Here is a 17,026-nt window from a genome sequence, read left to right on the forward strand (position 1 = left end):
GTTTCCCACGGCCCTCACCCAAATTGCACCCTGCATAGCCACATCTATTATATCATGTCTAGGAACTCATGAAAAAACTGAGTTTGCTTAGGTTTGTTTTCGAGACAGCAAGACATTTGTACCATACGTATTATGTGAAGTGAGCTTCTCCTTTACTTTGCATTTTGCTTGACCCCTCCCTTCACATGACTGCTGCTTTTGTAGCTTTCAGACAGCCCTTCTACAGCCAGAAAAGGGGAAGTAAAGTTCAAATTGTCTAGGCACAGGACAAACAATTAATCAAAAAAGTTTAATGAGCAATTGGGAAAAAATGTTCTCGTAACTATCAAAACTTTCACTATCTTAGAAGAGAAAGATATCTTTGATAGAATTAGAGAGCCCCTCGCCCTCCCTGGTGGCGCAATGCATTAAAGCACAGCACGACAAAGCTATCTGCAGCCACTACAGCTGCAGGGGCTGTGACCCACATGGTGTGGCAGACCTCTCCTGTCCTGCCTGCTGCTCCCCTTGACTGTGTGTTCCAGTAAATCTGCCTGTTCCCCACTCTGTCTCTGGTGAATCCTCTCACCCCTTACACCCCTGGCCTGTTCCCCAGTTCTTGTATGCTGTATAAATAAATCTTTAAAAAAAGCCCCAGACAATAAAAACGGGGGCGGGGGGGAGGGAAATGCACGGGGTTACGGTGATGGCACATGGCATGACTTGGTGATGGGAAACTCGCGGGGATTACAATCGAGATGGAAAAAAAGAAATGTACAAAATGATGTAAAAATAAACTTTTGAAAAAAAAAAAGTCCCAGACAGATTCAGAGTAAATATATCCCTTAGAAGCTGTTGTTGCTGATGGTAGAGATTTTTCCACCTAAAGCTGAATCTGGTATGCACTCTAGTAAATACTTTTTAACTGTAAAGTGAGGGAAGGATGTTCATTTTCTGCTGTAAGGAAATCATGTAAAAATATGTTTCAAGGCCTGTTGAAGGACTCATTTTTGTTTTCTGTACTTTTACACTTACAAAGCTAAGAGTTTAAAAGATGTGGCCATGTCGAATTACAACGAAATTTTCTAAACATACAGTTTCTGTGCTTATGTAGAATAGTTTGTGGAGTGACATTAGTCTGAAGGACACATTTTGAGCAGTCCATTTCTAAAGGCCATTCCATAATCTAGTTTTATAATTAAAAAGAAAAACAGTGGTATCAAATACATTCAGAAAATATACATAATTTCCCACTCTTTGATATGCATTGTGAACCTTTTAAAGATAGATATGTCTTATACCCTAGGAAATTCTTCTTATAAAGTATCTTAAGTCACCGATGTTTTTCAAACATTTTAAGAAATATTATTCTAAATGATTTATCCTAAGAATAATAAGTGTTAATGCCAATGTACAATCAGTTAACTCTACCCACAGAGGGCTAATTTTGGCAGAAAAGTAGGATATTTACAACTTCATCTTTCTACACTCTGCTCAGTTCATCTTCTGTGGGAACACTGAATCTGGTCCCAGGCTCTGTTAGGACGAGAAGAAAAACTAAAGCAAGCCTAAGTAAAGGAATAAGTAAGCAACAATGAATGAGTATATACCCATTAAAACATTGGTACACGGTTTTTAACAGCAGAGGAAAATAATGAAAATCAAAACCACACTTTTTCAGAAATAGATAAATCTAAGAGTACAAATACTTTAATACAATTGCACGAATTAGAGCAGGTTCCTTTTTCTTATATGCAGCTTCTTTCCAAAATAGGGGGAGAAAGAGGAGAAGGGACGGTGAAGGAGAGTGGGAGGAGAGCATTGGAGGAGGGTGGGCACGTTGGTGATGGGGGCATTGTTGGTGATGGAAACAATGATCCCCACACCTGAGGGGAGAAATGCCCTATTGTGAAAAAATAAACAAGGATGTCTGAAAAACAGAAATAAACTGGTTAATAAAAACGACACAGTAAAACACAGTTTATTGTTATTATTATTATTTTTTAAAGATTTATTTATTTATTCATACAGAACTGGGGTACAAGCCAGAGATGCGGAGGGTGAGAGGATTCACCAGAGACAGAGTGGGGAGCAGAACAGGCAGATCGATGAAGTACACTGCTGAGGGGAGCAACGGGCGGGTCAGGAGAGGTCTGCCACGCCATGTGGTCACCTCCGGGGCAGGCAGGAATCGAACTCATGCGGAAGTGGCTTTAGCTTCTCAGTGCGGTGCTTTAACCCGCTGCGCCACCAGGGAGGGCCTGTTATTATTATTTTTAAAGATTTATTTATTTGTGCATACAGAGCTGGGGTACAGGCCAGAGGCTCAGGGACGGTGAGAGGCTTCACCAGAGACAGAGTGGGGAGCAGAACAGGCAGATCGACGAAGTACACTGCTGAGGGGAGCAGTGGGCGGGTCAGGAGAGGTCTGCCACGCCATGTGGTCACCTCCGGGGCAGGCAGGAATCGAACTCATGCGGAAGTGGCTTTAGCTTCTCAGTGCAGTGCTTTAACCCGCTGCGCCACCAGGGAGGGCCCCCAGTTTATTATTTTAAAGGCAATTTTGTTGTACTTTGGAAAGCTCACCTGTCTTCATTTTTATCATTATTATTTATAATATTAATAGAAAGCAGGACGACCTCGTTCTTCCAAACCTGGGATGTTTACCCTTCCTCTTTAGTAAGCGTATGTATGAAAACTCATCACTGCACTCTGAGTTAGGGACAGGAAGAAGGATACAGCCTGTCTTCCTGCCTACTGTGCCCCCAGCAAGGACCCCCAGGGACCTGTGCAGTCTGCAGCTTCAGAGAGCGCTTCATCTGCAGGTTTTCATCACGAATGGGTGGCTCAGTGACGTTGTGATCGTGGTAGCCGTGACCAGTCGCGAAGCTCGCTCTCCTGCCCATGGCATCAGCCTTTTTCTGGTGGAAAACGGAATGAAAGGATTCATCAAAGGACGAAAGCTACATAAAATGGGTCTAAAAGCCCAGGTAAGTCATAATATAAGTGATAGTCATTTCTTAATGGACTCCGTTATTAATACATTCTTAATTAGAAATAATCAAGCTTTCTCGGTCTGTAGAAGTACATGTCATAAGTCACACCTCCCTAGGCTGAATTCCTAAAATACCCTTTCCAGGAATAGACTGGCGTTTTACTTCACCGTTTATGTAACTGTGTCTTTCTGGTGGTCAGCAATGAAGGTGAATAGGGTATTTTGGATGTTTTAGAAATGGCAACATTACATGCAGGATAATTGGCCCTCTGAAATTATTGAAGGAAATGATTAAATAATAATAGAATTGTTTAAACTATTTTACTCAATATGATTAAAAGTGTCAGTTCTCACTACCTATAAACTGGACAATATTAGGGCTTGGGTCACATGACACAGCAGTAGGAAGGCACTGGTTTTGTGGTCAGCTGTTCTGGTTTTGTGGTCAGCTGGAGCTGGGCTTACATCCCTGCTTTGTCCCTTGCTAGTTGTGTTCATTCAGCTCTCTGACTCAGCTCCCAGCTTGCTTGTTTGTTTTGTTTCTTCATTGGGCTAGTAGAGGTTTAAATGAATGCTTTGCTTATTTGTCTGATCACTTAGGATACTGCAGAATTATTCTTTGAAGATGTGCGTTTGCCAGCGAGTGCCCTGCTTGGAGAAGAGAATAAAGGCTTCTATTACCTCATGCAAGAGCTTCCACAGGTCAGAAATATAAGATTCTATCTTTTGATTAGATGGTAGACTGGAGTAAGAGAATGTACACTCCATGCATGCAAGACTTGTGATACAACAAATCATTTGTGTGCAACATGGAAATTACAGAAAAAATGAGTTTATGTTGGTTAGATAAGGGAATAACATTACTCAGGGATCTGCAATCCTAGCTTACAAGTGAGTGGTGAAGTAGCTATTTCTGTTCTGTGATTGCATGAAATTATTTTAGCTTCTTAACTAATTTGGTTGAGAATTTTATCTCTTTATAAGAAAATATCAATGAAAATATTTGGAAGAGTTGTTTTTATAGTACCTGCGGGGAAAGGGGAAAGGTGCAGAGTTCAGACAGAGAAGTTGTAGCAATGTAGGTCACCCCTCACATCTGTGTTTTTGGACTATCATGGCTGCGTGGTCATTGAGTCTTGTATGTGCACAGAAAAAGGGGCATGTGTCAAGTGACTGTCACAGTGTGTACTAAGCATGAAATTGAGCACAAAGGCTAGGAACCCTGGTATAGAAATGAAATATGAAACTCACCAATGAGATAGAATTAAATTGACTGTGGATCCTTCTGTACTCATTGGCAGAATTTAATCTAGGCACTTTATGCTGATTTTCAGATAATTTAGGACATGTAATGCACAGAGATAAATACATAAAAAATTAAGACTTCATTTTTTTTAAATAGGTAGGTAAACAGAAGAGGGAATTCAGTTAACTATATATATATATATATATATATATATAAAGACATTAAAATAAAGGATTTTCTTCAGAATATTATTACTGATATGTCAAAATATTCTTAGAAATTTTATGGGAGCCTTTTCTTTATAAAGAGTTATACAATCAATTTTAAGGACATTTATAAAGATTTTTCATGAGACTTGTTATTGAAATGATGTGGAAATCACTTGTATACTTCAAATAGTGTTCAAGACCAACTGTTTGGGTTACAGGAAAGACTGTTGATTGCTGAGTTGGCAATTTCAGCCTGTGAATTCATGTTTGAAGAAACCAGGAACTATGTTAAACAAAGAAAAGCTTTTGGGAAAACAGTTGCACATATACAGGTAAGTTTGTCGTCCTGGTTAGTTAGTATTAGGTGAAAGGAGTTTACTCATCTGAAATTCAATACCTAGTGAAAGGATTTAGTAAAGAGGAATGATTGTGCATATGGAGAATGCAATCAGCTGTACTGGGTCTTTGAGAAAGTGTGGGGTATGGCTGTTAAACCACATGGCAAGATATACCTTCCCATCTCAGCAGGAAAGGTACTCCCTTTGCGTGCCAGGAGGAAAAGAGAAAGGGTTATAGATGAGCTATCAGTTAGCTGGCCCTACTAGTAGAAAGTTGCTAAAGTTCTTTTCCGAAGGCTTCCATTTCCTTAAATAGCGTCAGGAAAGAGAAGTGAGTGAAGAAACATGGAGGTGTCCAGGAGATGAGTGGTCCTCAGAGTATGAAAGATAGAACTCATTAGAGAAACAGAGAAGTAGAGAAACTCTGGCCATATTGAGGACAGAGATGAAGTTAATGATCGCTTGAGAGTGGTACCATCTGAATTTTCTTGTATCAGCTTTATTAAAATGACTTATCTTCTGGGTTCAAACGTAGAGAACATAGATGACCATATTGAATTAAGGTTGGATTTTGTCAGGTAGTTTAAAGTATTTGGCAAAAAAACTCAGTACATAGTGCTCATAACTAGCCATGCTAATCAACTTAGGGACCTTCTGGTTTCTTCTTAAAGTACAGTTTATTAAGATGCAGTCATCAAGCTGGCAAACTGTTTTGCCAGCAATAAAACCTCAAGTTGGAAATCTACTTGAAAAGTTTTAAGTAGGATGACCTTTGTGATGGGAACAGGAGAGATGAAGTACTTGGGCAACTTTCCAAGACCAGAATCATGGAAATGAAATGTGGCTTATATACTGTTTTGATACTTGAGTCTCTGGGCTGCAAGCAAGTAAGTTGTAGTATCCCTTTCAGAAGTTTATCCTTCTTTAAGATGTGAATGATGTCAGTAGCTACCTCAGAGAGTTTCTGTGACCATAGTAAGAGGAAGCAAACCAATTGTCTAGAACGTTGGCTGAGAAAGCACTCATTAAAGTTAGCTTTTATTATTGCTTTCCCCTTCCATTTTGTTCCACTGAAGGGAATCTTTTTATTAACTTTGTGCTCCTGATCTGGACCTACTCCATGTCATTTTGAGAACTATTTGCTGTTAATATGTTCATAAATTAACTTTTTGCAGCCTAAGAAATCATCTCTATGCTTTCTCTTAATAGATCTAAAAGCAGCTTTGCCTCTATAAAAATAAGGCACATATTCAAGAATCCATTTTTTAAACAATAAAACTTGACTCAGCTAAATTGTAATGTACTTCTAAGAGAGAATGCTGTATTTTATATTCCCTTTAATTTTTGTATCAGTGATTTATTTACACATGTCAGTGACTCCCAGTGATTCTCCCGCAGACATTTAGAAATGTCAGAGAGGCATCAATGTGGATCGGAGGAATAACTGTTTCTTGTGCCATAGAGCCAAGTGTTGTGGAGTGTCCTATCATTCAGAGATGAAAAATATAGCAGTTAATTGTCTCTTCCCTCAAAATCCCAATATTCTCTCACTGAGAAATACTGACATGCATGATTTATTCTTTTTGTTTCACTGAGCAAATATGTATTGATTGCTTTCTAAAAATTGTGTATTCCAGTACTTCTTGACAGATGTGACTCTGGGAATAGATAGTTTAGGTTTCTAAGAATGCAAAGCAGCTGATCCCAGCTCTATCTTCCCAGCTGTATTCAAAATGTAATTAATGTCATTTGTTTCTAAAATTCAGCTACCACCACTTTCACATCAAACATATTTATTAAAACACATATGCTTTTAGTTCTATTGTGTTTACTATTAAAAGTGAACCAAATAGGTGTACTCCCCATCTTCTTGGAAATCTACACTTCTGGTATTTATAGAATTCCTATTAAATGACAACAAAGATGGCTGTCAGATTGTCTGCATAGTTCAGTATGTCAAATGTGAATTTCCATTAACAAGAAGACAAGATTCTGTGTCTGGAAATGGAGGTTGTGTGTTGATTTTGATGGCGAAAAGATAAAAGATAGTTTCAATAGTTTTAATCCTTTTCAAAGCAAATACCAGTTAGCCTGCTTTCAAGTGTAGTTTACTAAAATTTCACTAGATGGCAGTAGCATCCTGCTGCTATAGGTACGAGCAGTACTTAAACACTAATCATGTTCTGAGATATTTGCTCTATCTTCCATGTATTATAGGTATATATATATTATAGGTACGAGCAGTGTTTAAACACTAATCATGTTTTGAGATATTTTCTCTATCTTCCTTTTTTATCTAGATAAGTACCTTTGAATAATAGTTTCATATTTCAAATGTAATGAGTGATGAGTATCTGGCCATATTTCTTACTCTATCGCTGGAGATACGCCATAGTTCTAGTCAGTAAATGAAAATAGAAGACCTTTAAATCTCAGAATATTTAAATATTCATTTTCCCATTTATTGCCCTTGAATTTTGAGAATTTGGAATCTTTCTGGCCATTAGGATGTATGTCAGAAAATTTATTTTCTTTTTAAGATGGAGACCTACCATCTTAAATAGGAACAAGATTTTTCATTTCTTTTCACCCATACTCTAGACAATAAAACAGTAAAATTCAGAAATTAAATATTATTGTTTATTGTCTATGTGCAAGACACTGCTAAATTTGGATTGGTTTATATTCTTTTCTCACAACAACCCTATAGTTATTATATTTATCTTCATAATAAGAGTATTGAGTCACAGAGAAGTTAAGTAACTTGCCCAAAATTACACATGTGTTCTAACACCAGAACTTAGACTCTTAACCCAAAGACTAGATTTACTTTCTGGAAATGTAAGGTAAATAGACCCCTCAGCCCCACACCCAACTTCCTTCACTCATGGGCAATGAAACTGGAAATGCAAAGTTCTTTCTAAAGCAAACCTTACTTGTTTATGATGTGGTTGTGTGCTCTTGATTTTATGGACAAAAGTATGAGGAAAAGGAATCAGAGAGCAAAGCATAACACTTCTACATGCCATTCCTTCAAAGGAATATCCGGTTCTCAAGACCATAACTGTGAAGTTAATTAGCTGTAAAATTAGGTAGCAAACTTATGATGTTATGATATACTTGTGCCATAACATATTAGAATACAGTAAGTGGGATTGTTTCAATGAAATAGTGGACACATAATCTAGTCAAAGTCTCCATCCAATTGTTCTGTGATGCTAAGAATTTTGTTATTCAGAACTCAGAATCAGACTCTACCTGCCCCACTTAGTAAATTTATGGAAATGTTTTCTGAATGTTACCTGCATTAATGTCTGTTAGCAATTACTAATGAATGTTGAAAAGTACTGCTGCAGACATGTTACCCATCCACAAAGAGCACCTTGAATGATAGATAGTACAATTATTAGCTGCCATTCATTACAGCATGATTTCGAAAAGCCACACACTGCTGTGGCGAAGAACAAATATCAACTCTTTTTAGGAACACCCAACTCTATGCCAACTGTACGTAAATATTTCATCTTTATTCCCAGAGCATAAATGATGGAGGCATTAATTCATTCAGATCTGTGGTCCTCACTAAAGGCACTGAAGCAAGAATTCTAAAAAAAGCCCATCCTGGCCTGAAATTTAACTTCACCTTCTAGAAGCTCCCTTTATTCATATAGGAGCACCCTTCATGTGGGCTTAGAAATCTCAATTCTCTCATGCTGTGAATAGTGTATAAATTTTCAAATGTAGCATCAAGGAAGGAAGGACAAAATCACTTGACATGTCAGTTCCCCCCTTATTTTTCCAAGCGAAGTACCATGGAGAACCCAGAAATAGGCTTAGAGCTCAGATTTTTAGAATACATATTTTTATGGAATATACATACATATTTTATGGAATATATAAAAATATACATGCATATTTATATATGTATGCATATTCCATTAAAATATGTATGTATATTCCATAAAAATATGTATATATATATTCCATAAAAATGTGTGTGTGTATCTATCTATCTACGCTCATCTGTTTCCCACATCTAGGAAAGTATTTCCCCGCTTCTTATCTGTTTCTCGTTCCATTTTATATCTTCTATGAATAACCTTGGATGTAGATTGGGAGTGGGAAACTAAGTGCTGAGTGAGGGTAGAGATATAAGTGAGTAGGAAGGGAGATAGAACGAAAAAAAGAGGGGAAGAACGTTTTGTGTTACCCAGTATGTTCAGCTTTAGAGATTCAACTAGAGGTGGGAAAAGAATGGTGTCAACCTTCCCACTGCTTCGTTATGGAACTGGTAGGTGCAGGTCACATTACTATTTCTTATTTTGCTCGAAAACAAAAAAGCCGAGTAGAGAAATGTGTATACTTAGCTTCATTAGTAGAGAAAAATTCTCCGCGGAGTAGATTCCAAATAGGTGTTTTCCACCGCTGTAGCTAAACGACTATACCACAAGAGGGCGCACACTCATTGAACGCAGGCTGTAATGTAGCGTTTCCCGAAATGTACTAAATTTCAGAATCTAAAATGATATGTTATTTATATACTATCTGTTCTACATCTTTTCTTTTTAGTACAAGTTTATTTAGCATTGAAATATTGTGAATTTTAAACTTAAGCTTCTTTTTGGACGGGAAAAATAGCCTAATAATTCTACTTGTTTTGTTAGGAAGATCTTTTAATATATAACTTTTGATATGCTGAATGACTCAAATGTGTACATCTGCCATACTCATTTTTCTCCCCTTCATTTCCTTTAAACTCAAGACTGTGCAGCATAAACTAGCAGAATTAAAAACACACATTTGTGTAACCAGAGCTTTTGTGGACAGCTGTCTCCAGCTGCATGCAGCTAAACGTCTGGACTCTGCCTCGGCTTCCATGGCGAAATATTGGTATGCGTGCTACAGTAATTAAAATGTGTTTGCTCAGACTGTTATGGAATTCTGCCAACTTTAAACTCAACCTTTGAGGGTCTTAAAGGAAGAAGGCTGTGTAAATGAAAACTAGCAGTGAGAACCAAGTTCTTAAAAACTGCTGACAGTTCCTATTAAGTCTATTTAAAATATGCTAAAAATTACTCAAGTTGGTATTTAACTTTTAGCTATCCATTGAAAATAAAATATTAAGAGACTGAAGTTGGATGACTGATTAATTCACTGAAGTGGTAGTTTAATTTCAAATTATATGAAGACTGGTAATAGAACAGTAAAACTTTTAGAGTCCTGAGAGAGAGTCCCAGCTCTTTCATACAATAATTATAATTACATTCTATTCTCTCAGGGCAAAATGAATAGACAGGACTGGATTTTTCTGTTTAATGTTTTTTCCAGATCTAAGAAAAAATCCCAAAGAACTAACTATCCAATTAGAAGTTACACAAGTTCTATTAAGGGAAAGAAAAAAAAATGTTTTGTCAACTTTAGAAAGACTTTTATTTGTATTAAAGATGATTTAAAATGGTATGAAGATGTGTTAATTGAAAAAAGACCCTTATAAGACTTTTGTATATATTAAGATGCAAGAATATAGTTTAAATCAGATTCTGGAAGTAGGGTTGGTTGCCTCTGTTTTAAAAAAGAAACATTCTCACATCTCATTAGTCCTAAAGTAACCTAGAAAAAATTCCTGTCATTATTCATTAACTTGTGTTCAGTTCAATCATAAGTAGAATGGGGATACACAGAAAAAGTGTTTTATATAATAATCCCAAAATAATTGTCAGGTTGAGAGTGATAAAAAATTACCAGGAGCTTGCACTTGAGGGGGGTGGGGGACACTTTACGTGTTCATTTATAGCAAGTTCTTTGACTAGTGGGAAAAAGTGTAAAAAAGAATCAGATAAGTTATCTGCCAAAAGATATTTGGATAGGTATTGACCTCACTGTTCTATGAAAACTCCAGATTTATAGACATCCTGTTATTTCACAGTGAAATGGAGGAAGTAACTAGCTATCATTCAGTCAATATTTAACTGAGATACTTTTCAAATCCAAAAGTTTATAGAATTCCAAAAATCACTGTTCCCCAGGTCTTCTCTGTTACTCATTATTATATTATTACTGTATTTCTTTCTAACATCCTCACCTATGGCTTGACTTAAACATTATTTTAAATAGAAAAATGTGTCAATGTTTATTACTTTTGCTTTAGGTTTCCCAGAATTGAAAAAATTTTGCATGAATATATTTTTATATTAAGAAAATAAAATCCCTATCACTTAGTGTATAGATTTTAATGACAGTTATAATTATGATAAGGGCAGCATAGACTATCTCTAATACTTCCTCTTAAATATACATATACTTTAGGAATTATAATTCCCAAATAATCTTTAATAATTTTTCTATTTGATAGAATGGCTTTAGTAGTAGTGTTTACTTCCACTTTATTTCTGAAAGGCCAGAAAAAGTATTTGTTTTTCCTGGTTACAAAGAGTTGGAACATTTGATTAGGAAATGATATATTTGAAGGAAAAAAAATGGTGTATATGAGAAAAGCAAAAGGACATAGATAGCTGTATTATGGTAGAGTTAACTTGGATCATATAGAGAATCTAAATAAATTAAATGAAATTCAAGTTTTTACTAGATTCTTTAAGGCCTAACATAGCCTATGGTCAATAATCTAAATTTTCTACATTTTGTTTCTGTTCTTAATAAAAACCCAGCCGGAAGTGTAACTGATGAAGAAATAATTTGTTATGTGAAAATTCTCCTAAGATTTATTTCATATGTAACTTATGTAAATTGTTTAATATGCTGACTATAATCATTTGATGAATATAGGCACTTCAGTAGTCATCCATAATTTGTTTACTGATCTGTTTGTAAAATATCACATGAAAATTCATTTCATGTGTTCCTTGTCTGCTTTGTGTGTGATCGTCTAGGGCATCTGAGTTGCAAAACAGTGTGGCTTATGACTGCGTCCAGCTCCACGGAGGTTGGGGCTACATGTGGGAGTACCCAATTGCCAAGTGAGTATGTCTCTTGTGTTGCACGCTCTTGGATGATGTGAAGAATGAGGAAAATTACTGTGCTTTCTACCTTGAATATAGAGGGAAAGCTGTACATAAGCTTTGCATTTTTCAACTAACTACAGAGTATAAGCTGATGAAACATTTTTATGTTATCAGCTGAATATGATAATTTTATCCTCTTTGAAGAAAGTGAAGAGACCAATATGCAAAACTTTCATTGATTTATTACACAAAAGAACTGATATAAATTACTTAATAGTTAAATAATATTAATTTTCTTAGTTATCTGTAAGTATTCAGATACTTGTTTTTTATTGTAGCAATATTTCAACAAATACCATTTACCTGAGGTACATGTCAGTGACAACAGGACAGAGACCCAAATGCATTATTGTTTTTTCAGAACAACATATATTTTAAATGTTAACACATATCCAAGTTATTTCCTTCAGCTTGTAGCAGCTCATACTAAAATGAAAAAATCTGGAATGATTTATCCTCTTTAATGTGGGTAAAAATATAGGTTATTCTTTAATTTGTATTATTAATTATTTTAGTTTATTTTACTGTGGTAAGAACACTTAACATGAGATCTACTTTTCATCAATGTTTAAGTCTATGATAGTGTATTATTAACTTCAGGTTCAATGTAGTACAGATCCTAGAGCTCATTCATCTACCTTAACTGAGACTTTAAAAAAAATTTTTTTTTTTAATTTATTTTTGTGTAAAAGAACTGGGGTGTAGGCCAGAGGTGCGTGGGGATGAGAGGAATCACCAAAGTAGAGAGTAGAACAGACAGATTGACTGAAATACACTGCTGAGGGGCCGCAGGCAAGACAGGAGAGGTCTGCTGTGCCATGTGGCTCAGTTCCTTGGCCGGGATTGAACTGAAGCCATAGCACTGATTATGCTGAAACTTAACCAGTGGACCACTAGAGAGGCCCGTAACTGAGAATTTCACCCATTGGTTAATAACTTCCCATCTTCCCCTTCCTCTAGCTGTTGGCAACCACCATCCCTCTTTGAGTCTATGAATTTGATTGTTTTAGAGATCTCATATAGATGGAATCACACAGTATTTATCTTCCTGTGACTACCTTATTAGCTACTAGTAAAATGTCCTTAAGGTTGACCCAGGTTGTCACATGTTGCAGAATTCCCTCATGTCTTAAGATTCCCTCATGTTATAAGTATAAGCAACCTTTCCTTTTTCCATCTTCTGATAGACATTTAGGTTGTTTCAACATATTAGTAGTGTGAATAATGATTTAATGAGCAGGTGAATGCTGCCTTTGCTTAGACTTCCTAATTTCAATTCTTTTGAATACGTACCCAGTAGGGGATGGCCAAGTAGTATGGTAGTTCTCTTTCACTTTCTGAGGAGCCTCCATACTGTTTTCCATGGCCGCTGCACCATTTTCCATTTCCAGAGCCAGTGCCCAAGGGTCCCAATTTCTTCACATCCTTGTCAACACTTGTCTATTGATTTTTGTTACTAACCATCATGACTGGTGAGGTATCCCACTGTGGTTTTGATTTGCATTTTTCTGATGATTAGTGACGTTGAGTTTGTTTTGTTTTTTTTTTCCAAATACCTGTTGGTGATTTTATATCTTTTTTTGAAATATTCCTTATTTCAAAACTAAAGAAAAATGAAAAGGGTAACATAGAAAAAATCATCTGAGCTAATTTGTCCTATCGTCAATATTTGAATATTTATTTTGCTGTAAAAACAAACAAAAAGTATTAGTTTTTTTTTTTCAAAAAGAATTTGTATTTCCTTTAGATTCAAAGAAATTAATACACCTTTTAAGTTGTGTTGCAAATGGATACTCTTGTTACCAGTTCAAAGCAGTAACAGTTTCACAGTTGGTAGCCTCCTAGTTCATTGGTCTCTTCATTTCAGTCATTCTCTTCTCCCTCTTCCCTTCATTTCCTACCACAGTGATTCCCCATGCCATTTCTCCTCATCACTCTAGAAAAGATATTTTTCTCGTTTTGAGCAGTATTTTCAGTTTGTAAGAGATTTCCCCAAGGAAGTTTTTACTCTAAAGAGAGAATTCCAGTAAAATTTTGAATCTGAGAATGAGAATACTATGGATTTCTAAAAACTTTTTCTGATTTTAATCTAAATACAGAGTATCTCAAGGGAAAACTTAACAAACTAGTATTCAAATTAACTTCAAATTTATCATTTTGGCAAGTATAATTGAAAACATTTGAAATGCATACAGTCTTTAATAAGGAAAATAAACATTTTATTAAAGTTACATTAAAAACAGAAACTCTAGCCGATATGTAATTTACTAATCTTTGCTAGCCATTGAGCAGCTCAGAAAGCTTTAATCATAGACTCTGTAGGGTTTATACTTATATAAAAGCTCACAACAACTATGGCTCTTCCTTGCTTGCAATGAAGGAATGAAGTAGCTAAAGATTTCTTTCTTTCTTTTTTTTTTTTTTAATCAATCCTTGGGCTTGGCGTAATCTCACAGAAGAACAACTTCAAACAGGCCTTAATCAAAAGCAGATTTATTTTTTATCTTAGTATAGTAATGAAATCAGAAGTAACATTGAGTTACACTAGCACAAATTAAATCATCACTGAACTGTTTTCATGTTTTATTCACAATATTAATCCAACTTAAACACTAAATTGACAGTGCTAACTATGCTGTTCCGGCTCTTGCTGGGAATGTGGACATACAGTGGGCCAGTGTTTGTCTAGTTTAGTTCAGATTCCAAGAAAGGCATGTTAGATATAGGGGAGTCAGCCCTCGAAATGGGCTAATCCCAAGATTAGAGTGTGGTTAGGTCTTGGTCTCTCTTTTCTCAGAGATGATTCCTTCAGTAGGTAACAAGCAAAATTGGGACTTGATGGGTTACTTGAAATCCCTGGTTTCAATTTGAAAAAATTATATTTTATTTAATAATCTCCTTCTTGGCCATTTTGTTAGTACAAAGATTTTTATGAGTTTTTAAGGTAGACTACTGTTTCTCTTCCCTGAAGGCACAGGGGAGGAATTTTTTGCAACAAAAGAAAGCAATAACTAATGTTAAGAAATGAATTCAACATTTAGATGAGATATGAATGCATGGTTAAGGCTTTACTTTGATTTAAAAAGTCATTCAAATTGTGCTTCTTAAATCCTCAGATTGTGTGTGTGTATGTTTATGTATTATTAGTTTTAACCTCACTGATAAAAAGAGGTCATTTTTTTGCTTTTAAAATGGGGGGTTTGTTTTTAAATGCCTGGTCTTAAAGCGTGCGAATTATTTCAATTTTATTTATTAGGCCTAGGGCCTGTGAGAAATGAGACTCAAGCTTTGCCATTCCAAGATTTCTCTGCTGTGTTAGGTTTGAGGTGTATTCCCTCTATTGCCTTTCTCTGTTAATTTTAGTTGATGACTGAATTTAATTGGTAACCTATAAAAGGTCTACTGATGTCTCATTGTCAACACCTTTGGAACTTCTTTTATGTGAAATAAAATGTCCAAAAATGTCTTGTAGACAACAGAATTTGTTCAAAAAACAAAATAATATCTTTTAAAGTAAAAATGTCCTTAGATTTCATGTTTCATCAGAAATTAGGTACTACAACTTTAAAATTCCTGTGTGCTGCAGTAAATCAAGTCAGCAAATATTTATTGAGTGTCTTCTGTTTGCAAGATACTATAATAAATATGGAGAAGGTAAAGTACAGATTTGGTCATGTTCCTAGAGAGCTGACACATGTGATTTTTTAAAATGTAAACTTGAAAAAAAAAATAGGACTTTTAGGCTTTAAAAAAAAAAAAAGCCATTGAGTTTGTCTACTAGGAAAGTCCAAACCTCAAAAACTAATTCTAAAAGCAGAGCCAGTGAAAATATTGTGATATAACAAGATGATTGCCAGAAGTTGGGACCCTACATTCTTGTTACAGTTGGCTAATTATCTGTTATGTGGCCAATAAGTAGCAACCATTAATTAGTAATGGTATTAATTTCTCAGAACCACAGTTCCTTTATCCACAAAACAGTATTTATTCTCCCTCATCTCAGAGCTGAGAGGATCAAGTGAGTCAAGAAAAGTTAAAAAACAACTGTATAATGTAATGGTTGTTCTCATCGCTACCATGTGAATTCCTGATAACATTGATTTGTTTTTTGTGGCAGTGGATTCAGTCACCCAGTATTTAACCTCATACATCACTGGAATGACTATTAACCATTTCCAAAAAATAAGTTACTAGTTAACTTTGTGGGAAGTAATATTTTCTAAGGCATTGTTTTACTCCCCTCTGGCAGTAATGGTGGTAGGATCTACAGAGACGCTAGAAAATATGTAGTTTCTTTTTTTGTTTGTTTTCTATAGAACCAATGGATCCTGCTTTAAGGGGGCATTATTGTGGAATAAATTTTATGTGATTATTTGAGAAATAAGTGAATAATTTAACTTACAAAGTAAATTAAGCCATTCCATGCATTTCTGAATCTAAAACAGACTGAGTGCTATTGTATGTGCTGAATTTTACAGCATAGAATAAATCACTTAGAAATGTAGGTTAGCAATATCTTAATAGGTTGTCTTAATTATATCAATGTAAGATGTAAGCCATACTGGAAAAAAAGCAATTTTTGAAGGACTTTTACTTGGGGGACTCCTTAACTGATTATTTTGGAGTAAGTAATAATTGCCTGGTGAGACAAAAAGTATGATTTCCAATAATTTGTTATTTATTCTTTTAATCATCTTCTGATTTATCCAGATCTTATGTGGATGCCCGAGTTCAGCCAATCTATGGTGGTACCAATGAAATAATGAAGGAGTTGATTGCAAGAGATATCGTTCGTCCGTGACAAGCAGACACTTGCCCACATCCTGGAATCCTATTACAGCTAATCTGATGTTAAATCTACTCAAAATAAAATTTAACCTGCAAAGGAAACACAAAACACTTTCTTATGTGCTCTCTCAATGAAAAAGATATCAAATGAAAATATAAAATTAATACAATAGGAGAAATTTTTAAATCTAAATTTTCTAAAATTCTCTAATAGGATGTTAACTTATAATTTTTTTTACATAGCAAAAAGGCAAAGATTTTCCTATTCTAGGAGCCTGACTTTCATTTTTTCTTAAAACTCTAAGAGTATAATTGCTTACATCCTTAAAATGAGGCGGAAAAAAATTAATTATACCATAAAATTATTAAAGTAAAGCACATTGAGTTTGAAAAGGAAAAACAAATATAATTTGGAATGCAAAATAATTTCAGCTACCTTGCGTTCCACATTC

General features: G+C 35.3%; 1 protein-coding gene across 1 annotated transcript in view; it reads left to right on the forward strand.

Moving 5' to 3' along the window:
* ACADL (acyl-CoA dehydrogenase, long chain) overlaps positions 1–16,739 on the forward strand; it is a 60,512-nt gene extending 43,773 nt beyond the window's left edge. Inside the window, exons 9-14 of the mRNA XM_004674810.1 lie at positions 2,805–2,969; positions 3,575–3,676; positions 4,648–4,761; positions 9,530–9,657; positions 11,655–11,741; positions 16,497–16,739. Coding sequence (XP_004674867.1) covers positions 2,805–2,969; positions 3,575–3,676; positions 4,648–4,761; positions 9,530–9,657; positions 11,655–11,741; positions 16,497–16,587 — 687 coding nt within the window. The 3' untranslated portion in view covers positions 16,588–16,739. The remainder of the gene's footprint in view (positions 1–2,804; positions 2,970–3,574; positions 3,677–4,647; positions 4,762–9,529; positions 9,658–11,654; positions 11,742–16,496) is intronic.
* Positions 16,740–17,026: the final 287 nt, after the last annotated feature.

Source organism: Condylura cristata, unplaced genomic scaffold (assembly GCF_000260355.1).
Source record: "Condylura cristata isolate star-nosed mole 26May11 unplaced genomic scaffold, ConCri1.0 scaffold00002, whole genome shotgun sequence".
Classification (NCBI taxonomy): Eukaryota; Metazoa; Chordata; class Mammalia; order Eulipotyphla; family Talpidae; genus Condylura; species Condylura cristata.